Source organism: Mixophyes fleayi, chromosome 6, assembly GCF_038048845.1.
Source record: "Mixophyes fleayi isolate aMixFle1 chromosome 6, aMixFle1.hap1, whole genome shotgun sequence".
In the NCBI taxonomy this organism is placed as follows: domain Eukaryota; kingdom Metazoa; phylum Chordata; class Amphibia; order Anura; family Limnodynastidae; genus Mixophyes; species Mixophyes fleayi.
Window position 1 is genome coordinate 52,304,723 of NC_134407.1, and position 10,329 is coordinate 52,315,051.

The following is a 10,329-nucleotide window of genomic DNA, read 5'->3' on the forward strand; positions in this document are numbered from 1 at the left end:
TGGAATACATAAGTATTTACCTGCTTTTTAATACTTGCTTAGAAGCATCTTTCGCTGCAATCATAGATGTAAGTCTCTACCAGCTTTGAACATCTGGACACTAATTTTCACCCACTGTTAGCAATATTGCTCAAGTTGCATGGGGACCATTGATGAACAGCAGTTTTTCATATTATTACACAGATTCTCAATGGGATTTTAACAATGTGCTTTCCTCATGTGAAGGCCCTGCTCACAGGTTGTGTGGATTCGGCCAAATCCTTATGCTGGATTCAGCCAGAATACTAAACCTGAATGCAGGATTCCATACATCCCTACTAATAATAAAAAAATTGTTCTTTATATAGTGACTTTTTCCCAGTAGGACTCCAAGCACTTTGCATGGATGCTAAATGGATGCTATTTTATCGAATTATTCACATCCATCCCTGTCCCATTGGAGCTTACCCTCTAAATGCCCACATGCACGGGTCCATTTTTATCGGAAGCCATTTAACCTACCGGTATGTCTGAGTGCTTCAGTATCCTCCCACACAGTGCAGAGGGATCCCATGCAAACCTGGTGAGCACATCAACACCGATTATTGAAACTGTTGGGCTTTGCAGAGTCGCTGTGGTTGAGCGGACTGCGGTGTTCTTCCCATTTAATAATGTACTGCCTGCAGGCTGTGCATAGTTATTTTTTGGGGGTGTTTTTGCATTAGGCAGATCCCTCTAAGTATATACTGACATTTTACAGTGCAGGCTTCAGATTGTCTCTGGGATTCACATGAAATTACCCAGAGTAGTCCACCAGTAATTTGCAGGTTCTAGCCTGAGCGAGCGAGAAATGTGACCAATGCAAAGAACGTTGGGGGGGAAAGTTCTCACACTGACTATTTACGCTACAAACGTACATTTAGGGGTCATTCGCTTAAATCACATTTGACCTTTAATTCAGCTTACCTGCTGGTTCCTTCTACCTGATAATTTGAATTAACGATTTAGTGAATTTGTTCTAAATTTTTTGCTACTGGTTATATTAAGCACTGGTTTCTGTAATAAGACACTGTGATAAATAAATTGTCCTCTTACAGGTAGTGAAATTTGTTGTTCGTTTACATATTAACATAAGCTACTTCTCAGATGGTATGCTCCATGAGCAGATCATGCATGTATATAGCTCTAGTTGCCTCATATTCTGTTCATCATACAAGTGTTGCTGTTTGTGTAATGTTTAATATTCTGTAGTGAGTGTAATGACCTTTGAATCTCTTTACAGTGCAGTGTGCATTAAACCGTCCAGCATTTTTTGCTGAGCGACTTTACAAGTCCATGAAGGGAGCTGGGACTGCTGACTCCACTCTGATCAGGATTATTGCAACCCGCAGTGAGGTACAGTACTATTTATAACTTCCCTTAGGATGTAAGCTCGTATGAGCAGGGCCCCTCTCCCTCCTGTCTCCATACCTGTTCTTCTGCTCCGTCTTTACTCCATATGTCTGCCCGGAGTTACTGAAGCATTGGTACCTTGTGTTTATTGTTCTGTACTGTTTCACCCTGTATGGTCTACTGTTTGTACTATGTACGGCGCTGCGGAAACCTTGTGGCTCCTTACAAATAATAATAACTTGAGGTGTATACAATTAAAACTTCTTCTCTAATCAGCAGTTACTTTAATACAGCCAATACCCCTCTTTTACAATATTGTTTTTTTTCAACTACCTGGAATTGTAGAACTCTTTCATAGTCCCCTCATTCCCTACTGCATTTCAGTCTGCCCTCTCCCTGGTCCTCCGCATCTTTTCACATATTTACAACTGAAGAAAATTGCCCAGACACAGTATTTTTACAGTCCTGTTGGTGTACAGTAGCTTTAGTGTGTTTACTGAGCAGTTACAAGAGCAGTCATTTTGTTTTAGTAATGCAAATATCTACTGTGGTTTACGTACAGCATAACACATTGGGGGGCGGGTTTCAATTAGCCGCAAAGTGTCTCGACCATCCTGTAGACACTTTGCGGAGAATATTTTGACAGAAATCTTTGTTCATTTTTCCTTGCGCCTCATAGGGGTGCGAGGGGGAAAATGAGCAGAGACTTCTATCGTAGTTTAGGAAAAGATGTGCAGCCGCGATGCTCTGAGGAACATCGCAGCTAATTGAATCTCCCCCTGGCTCTGGGCAGTTGTTGATCACAGGCGCAGTTGGGCAGTTGACTTAGGCAGTTGATAATTACATAGGAGTAGTGCTAGGTTCGGCAGTAGGCTATTAGTCAGTGTGCTATTTCCAAAGTAAAGAGCTCAACACCTACGCGGGGAAAAAAATATATAGATGACGTCTATGCACGGTTAGTTTGTCAGTCAGTTTCATATTAAAATATGGTTGTTATGGATCCAATATAAAGCAAGTTTTAATAGTCCAGTTAGGAAGTAGCAATATTAGTCATAGTCTAGAGACTCCATTTTAAAGTGAAATTTTTAGTGTGGGTATAATGAGGGTTTCTGCTAGTTTTGGATCAAATGAAATGCCTAATTTGTAAGTAGAGTTTAGTGTTGGATAAGTGCGGTCTTGGGTTTGTTTGTTTTTTTGTAACGGCGAACCAAGGGCGTATGTTCGATAAAGTATTGTGTCTTTACAAACACATTACTGATAATGTACAGCTATTAATAACTGTAAGTTAAGCAATCTGTTGTCAGGGTAGTGAATAATCTGTATTGGTATGCATTAAGTCACAATCTACTAAATTAACTTGGATATAATTCACTAGAAGTAACTTGTTGCCAGAGATGCTCCAGGGACAGAGAATATAGCAGACATTAGGCAAAATCAGGAGTCAAATATATAGACATGATATTGTAGACAAAATGTAAAAAAAATACTAGAATGAAATGGAACTTAACTGAAAATGGAATGTCCCGAATCGGCTGTCTAGTAACGACCAATCAAGAGGAAGTGATTGTTTAAAGCAAGATACTGTCTCTGTTAGTATTTGGTATAGTGCTGTGACGAAGGCCCCACAATTGACAAATCATGTCTTCATTCAATGTCAGAAAGTCCCATAAGGGTGAGAAAATGAGAAGCTTCTAAGGGATCTGTAATATGTAAAAGATGATATGGCTCTATTCCTTAATGGATGTCTAGCTCTTGGTAACCTACTATTACTATTACCTGCACTCTACAACAATAGCTATTTCTACGGCTCTTGATATTTAGTCTGAACTAATAAGTAGTCTATATTAATTAGTTGATGATTTTCATGACAAGTAATCTTAGGGGGCTATTCAATTGTCCGCGGGATTGCCGAAAATCCCGCGGTCCGCGCACGATTACCGTAATTACTCGCTGGATTTTAAATATCGCTTCCCTGTTTGTAGTAATCTGAGGGGAAAAATCAACCATGATCTCTCTGTGGTTTTTTTTTTCTGTTTTTTTTTTTTTCTTTTTTTTTTTTATTTCTTGTGTTTTGCAAACCTCCTATAGTCTAATACTAGTTGAGTCTAACAGATGGGACATACTGGTTTTGTTGTATATGTAGAACAATCAATTTCTCACATACAAATGAGGGACTTGATCATTTAATATCAACAATCCTGGCTTGAAATGCCTGCCCCATTCCTGGACCAAAAGTCTGTAATTTGTCAGCTCAATCTTGAGAGATCTGTTCAGATTGTGTGTGTGTATGTGTGTGTGTGTGTGTGTATATATATATATATATATATTTTATTCTAAATGTCTGGTGGCGTGTGTTAGTCTGTCTGTGTGTGTGGAAAAAATAAAACCAAGCTGCAGCGCCACCTGCTGGGCGGAGTTATACACTGACCTACTAAATTCTTAGGGGCATATTCAATTAGCCTTTGGATTCGCGGTAACGCGCGTTGCCGCGAAAAGTGCGCATTCTTGCGGGTATTACGGTACCGCATTAACGCGGATTTTCGTTCGCAACCCTATGGGCTGCGAATGAAAATCCACGTTATTGCGGTACCATGTATTACGTTTCGCGGCTGTTCCGGCGCGTTACCGCGAATCCAAAAGCTAATTGAATATGCCCCGAAAAAAAAATTCAGAAAGGGCTGAAATTTGGTATACTAAGATGTTTTTAATTTGTTAATTGTTAAAAGTGTTTATAAAGATTTAAAAAAAAAATATATATATATATATATATATATTTCTTGAAGGAGACGTGACAGTTGGGAGTGGTTGCCGGGGGTGACAGAGTGAGAGGAGTGTGATACTCAGGACCGCTGAGAGAGATCCCTGTGTCTGGATAGACATCTGGATAGATGTGGCGATGAAAATGAAGGATGGGGTGATGGAGAAGAATGATGAGGTGGCGACATGTGGACAAAACCACGTTAAAAAAGGGCGCTTACGTCAGGAAGTAACGTTCTTCCCCTGAAGAGGCCTGGGCTATGGCCCAAATGCATGACAAGAATCTTTTTAACACCTTAAGTAGCTTGATTTGACTAGAATGCATGAGTATCATGCACGGGTTAACTTTGTGTGTGTGTGTATATATATGTATATATATATATGTATATGTATATATGTGTGTGTGTATGTATGTGTATATATATATATATATGTATATATATATATATATATATATATATATATATATATATATATATATATATATATATATATATATATATATATATATATATATTCAGATGCCAGCATTGAATAATAAAACATGCTGTGTGGTGATAATGAAAGGCTGACAGAAGACTGGCCTCCCAAGCTTCCTGTTCTGTGGCAGACAGAAGATTCCCAGCTCCTGGCATCTCCTCTAGGTCCAACAGTTCCCATTGATAGATGATGCTGGGGATGCTTTGTCATGAAGTATGCCTCCTCAGTAAAGAATGGCTGAACTGTTCATGCTGATTTCTGCTTGGAGAATTGAGGACCTCTGTGAGACATTACCATCAGAGACCAGAGTCCTTAAATAAACATTATTTACACGAGAGATCTAAATATCCTTGCCCCATGTTCCTTTAAAAATATTTGCTCTGCAAGAGTCCTAGAAAATAGTCTGCATTGGATGGGCTACAGTAACCTTTAGTTTTTTGTTTTTAAATGTAGCAATTTTATAAACACCCTTTGTCCATTTAATCAAGTACATCAATTTAACATGACAAATAACTTTGGTATTTTCCAGATTGACCTTGTGCAGATCAAACAGGCCTTCACACACATGTACCAGAAAACCCTTGCTACCATGGTGTCGAGTGATACAAGTGGAGATTACAAACGTCTACTGCTAGCAATATGTGGCCAGTAGAGTCCATCCTGTGACTGTAATGTGCTGGAAATGATCTGTTTATATATGCAGATGCAAGGAATATGTTACAGTTTTAATAGTGGGTCTGAAAAGTGTCAAGATAGCTCATCAAGATCTTGTATGGTGCAATTTTTTTTTATACACATGCCTTATCCAAAGTAAATTGTTAAATAGAATTTTTCACAAGTCAATAAATATAAAACGTTCAGCATGTCTCTTTGTTATAAAACTGTTTCCCATTAGTTGAGATATGTACACACGTCATAGGCACATTGATCGGACTAAGCACTTTTTTTGTTTTTTAATGCAAAAAAATAAATTCCTGTTTGGGAAATATATTGCACTTTCAGACTTCAAAATAACAAAGATGTATCTATATAACCATACCCATACTCCTTGAATACATAATGTTAATTATATATACAGCATGGATAAATGTATACTAGAATTTTTCTAACTACACTAACCTGTGTGTTGCTGTGTTTGTTTCTTTATTTTTAATAAACTAATGATCCTTCAGTGACCTCACTATAAATCAGGTATGAGCAACTTTTTTAGTTGTTAAATCTCAATGCAATGTTTTCTGTAATCTTGATATATATTTAGTCAGTCCATGTTTCTAAGTATTGTACTTGATTTTTATGACAATTGTGGGAGGGGAGGACGACGACAAATCCTTGGCGTGTGCTGGAGTTCGTGTGAGTGTGTGAAGAACAGGTGTTAGTGCTTGGGGGCAACAACAACTGGCTGATCTGCAGCACAGATTGGGACAAAGTATAAAAACCAGAGCCTGGAGAATATAACTTCTTCTTCCTGTGCACATGTATGAACGTATATTAACAATTTCTCAAACAGCCAGTGAAGCTGAGGTGCTGGTGGAAACATAAATACTGTTGTGTCGAACATTAAAGACATGTAAAATAATTTTTCAGTCCATTCTGTCATAACACCTGTAGAGCAACCAGTTGTCTAGTCCTCTCATCCGATAACAATCAGCATTATGTGACATGGTCTTTAAGAAAACTGTTAAAATATGGGAAATAATGAGCTAGTAAAGTGTTAGTGTTAAACTGTTGGAGCCAATATTCTCGCAGGACAGTGGTTCTTTCTGTTTTAAACATAGAATTTTTACTATGATCATGTTAGAATCAGAATCTGTATTTTCCATGTATGTACTCACAATTTGTCATCAATTTTGATCTTTATGATTAAAGTCTTGTTCGGTGATGCAAATTTTATGACTATACTAGCAAGTTGTATCTGATCACTGACCATTTAAGAAATATCGCTAAGCTATATCTTATCTGCCGGAGAGACAATAATTACACGCACAGGTGGAGTGTACTATATGCTCTGAGTTTATCAAAACAAACCATGATCTATATATAACGTTTCAGTCACGTAGACATTTTAGCACTGCGCAAGTGTGAATCACAAAATCTAACATCAGCAAATATTACAAATAACAAAGAAACACATGTCCTGTGAAACTGGACATAACTATTACAATTTGTAGTTGCAGTTCTTGCATGTCCTTGAAATTTGTTAATAAAACTAAAGCCTATTGTGACTTGCAAAGCTGTAGGCCTGAACAATATTTTTCTGAACAAACAAAGGTAATTCTTTCACAAGGTTTTTTATCAGAACCTGCATGACTTTGGTCAGCCACTGACCAATCAACTCGCATGCAGTCTGTCAGCTTTACTATACTTGAAAGTTATTCTAGGGGAATGCAATTGCTAGGGGTGGGTACAGTTGTGAATTACTGAGTACAGAAATCACAGTTAAATAACAGTTGAACAAGCAGTCAAAACCTGAAAATACAGGTTCATACATCTTAGTCATCATTTACTTAATCTTGTTTCCGCAGACTTTGCTCAGTTTCAGATTTCTTTAACACTCCTTTCATTCTTCCCTTACTGACATCATCTGAGGGCTGTCCTACACCACCTTAACGACACTTAACTCTACTAGCAGCTTAACTCTTAATTCTCACCTCTCTACAACAACTTCTCTCTGTCCTCATCTTGCAGTCTGAAATCTTAAACAAACCCTAGCAACACCTCTTGATCAAGTTGCACCAGCTACCCTTTCCTCTCAGCAATGATCCCCTATCTTTGCTCTGGCACACCAAGGAAACATGCTGCTTTCAAAAACCTTCCTGTAGAGTAGAACATCATTGACTTAAATTTTGGACATCTCATGACTTTTTCAAATCTACTGCTATCCACCACTCCTAGTGAAAAGATCTGAACACTGCAAAACAAATACATTTTCAACCTCGCATCTCTGCATAGGCTTCAAACCCCAAACACCTCTTTGACATATTTAAATCTCTCCTTAACACTCTTACACCAAATGCTTTGACAACCATCACCGTTAAAGATCTTGCTTCCTACTTCAAGGACAAGATTCAATGTGAAACTGTATCCCCTCTCTTGAGCAACAACCAGCTCAATTCCTTGCCTGCATTTTCTCGTCATTTGATCCCCGAAAAATGACAACAATGAAGTATCAACGCTTCTTCTCTTCCCACTCTAATACCTGTCCTCTTGAACATGTTCCCTCACAAATCAGTTGAGGCTGGGATGAACACATGTCATCAGTTGATGAACAGCTGTAATCTCTCTCCCTACTGCTATCTTTCCATCTTTATATAAACAGTAAGTACACTTATTAACAAACTCCTTCCCCCTCCCAATGATTGCACCAATATGCAATAAGTGGCACTTAACCTTGTATAGATTGTAAGCTTGCAAGCAGGGCCCTCTTACTGCTTTGTCTGTTTAATAGTCAGTCTTGCTTTATTGCTGTGAGTATGCTTGCACACTATAAATAAACCTGAATAATAGTAATAATACCCTGGTTGTGTTTTGAAGGGGAAAACTGGCAATAATGGATCACTTTTTAAACCTCAAAGTGTTAAAACTGAATATTGTATTTTTTTTTTATTTTTTTTTTTATTTATTTTTTTAACAAGCTTTCTAATTCTTTATAAGCGTCCAAAGGAATTGGTCACAAGTCTGACAGAACAGTCTACAGCAGCACAGAGAATGGGGTCCCAGATGAGGTACAACTGTAACTCGCTAGGTGTGGGGTTACGTTAACTTTACAAAATACAAATATAAATGTTATAGAATGCATGGGATTAACATTGCTATTACAAGTTGGCAAGAAAACCCCCTCACGCCCCATAAAGACAACGCTCCACCCCTTGCATACACAGACAAAGTATGGGTGACATATTTTCTGACGTCAAATTCTATGTTTAAAAAGCTTTCAGCTGAAAGATAGTTTTAGCCTGTAAGTTTTTTTTCCCAGCATTAAGCAGATATGAGCCTAGGAACCTCTTACCATCTCTACTGGGTGCTTTGTGGCTTTTTCTGTAAAATAAATGGAATACAGATAGAAAATCACTGCCCATTATAATCAGAAAGTGTCAAATACTGTAAATTAACTCTGGACCATTTAGATGTTTAATGTTTGCTGTATCAGAAAGGGTAAACCAGGAGTTATGTGATTTAAACATACTGTGGTTGGGACCCCTTAATTAAAACATAGTATTGGCCACGGCACTGCAGCTGGAAATTACTAGCTGAGTCATTAACTTTTCATCATTATCATTTTCCAAAACCTTTAAGCAATGATTTAGTGCACAGCAAATCAAGCAGCTGAAAAGATGAGTGAATTAGATGCACTCTGCATGTCTTATAACAAAACATTTTTGTGTATTACAGATCTGTTTATTGTTCTTACTTGGGCCAGTGTGGGCACACTGGTCAGGCTGAGGCTTTTAACAGCTCCAGATTCTTTGTTGGAATGATAAGCGAACCAAACAAGAACATAGAATAGACAAAGGGTTGAGGAAACTAAAATGGGATAACAAAACAAAAAACTGACACCTGCCAATGTGACTTGGACTAAACATATAAACAAGGGTAAGCTGTACAAACCTCACACAGAACACTCAGAGCAGCAATGCCGCTAGTTAATACAGGTCTAATCAGATCCGCTGATAAAATACCAGTCTTCCCAAAAGCAAAACAACTCGCACAGATATAGAGGTAGATACAATATCTTCTACAAATAATGGCTTATAGTTGCGTCACTACAATGGTCATGCTAGATTGCTCTTGGGTCACTTCATGAGAAGTGACAGTAGCGTTCTCCACCCAGTTGAAAACCTACAAATGGAGACCTGTGTTTCCCAACCTTATATTGCAGTACTTTTGATAGTCCCTTGTATATTAATGGTCTGCACGTCTATCAAGTTCTGGTGCCTGAAGCTCTACCTGATGCTACCCTTTGTCTCCATGATGCTGATGTATTTTGGTTGAGGTATTCTGCCATGCATTCTGCAGGATTGCAAAAAACTAAAAGGTTCCCATAATACCAACCAACAGCTGTGAGGTTGTGCGGAGTCACATACAAATAACACTAATAAATAACAGCATGTAATGATCATCTGATTATACATGACAAAGTAACATATTTTACAAGGACTTGCTGTTGCTGAATGAAAGAGGTTACAATGATGCATCTCTAAATGGTGTAGCATTTTGTACTTTTGTGCCTGTTTATAAATATGGATGGATGTTCCTTGTAATGTGGGAGGTTGGAACAACCTCTGAACTTATATTAGCAACTGTTGAATGAACTTTATAGTAAACAGAGTTGTACTAACATTCAGAAAAAGCCAAAATGCCACAGTTCGTCCCTCTCTCAACGTATCAAAGTATTGTTTTACGCTCTACTGTTGGAATGATCTGTATGAATTCCTTACTATTGCAAGGACATGAAATGTAATAACATGCTAAACCAATCTCGCCCAGGGCCTTTACATTGTGGTGCGCTTGTAGTAGCTTTATTCATCTTTTCCTGAGCTATCGGTCCCACTAAGGATTAGTGTTGAGTTAGTTTGTTTCCTAATTGGCAAAGTTGTTAAATATACTTTTGTATCCTCCGCTGAGTGAAGAGGAGTCGACCGGTTAAGATTGTATAGCAAATCATAAAATTGTTTAAAAAAAACATTCATTCCTTTATATACTTCCTTGAACACTATTCTCGTT

The 10,329-nt window shown here is 38.0% G+C and overlaps 1 protein-coding gene across 3 annotated transcripts in view; it reads left to right on the plus strand.

The window, feature by feature from the left end:
• Nucleotides 1-6,493, plus strand: part of ANXA7 (annexin A7) — a 31,924-nt gene extending 25,431 nt beyond the window's left edge. For all 3 annotated transcript variants that reach the window (XM_075216527.1, XM_075216528.1, XM_075216526.1), the window contains 2 exons: nucleotides 1,262-1,374; nucleotides 5,138-6,493. In XM_075216527.1, coding sequence (XP_075072628.1) covers nucleotides 1,262-1,374; nucleotides 5,138-5,260 — 236 coding nt within the window. In that variant the 3' untranslated portion in view covers nucleotides 5,261-6,493. The remainder of the gene's footprint in view (nucleotides 1-1,261; nucleotides 1,375-5,137) is intronic.
• Nucleotides 6,494-10,329: the final 3,836 nt, after the last annotated feature.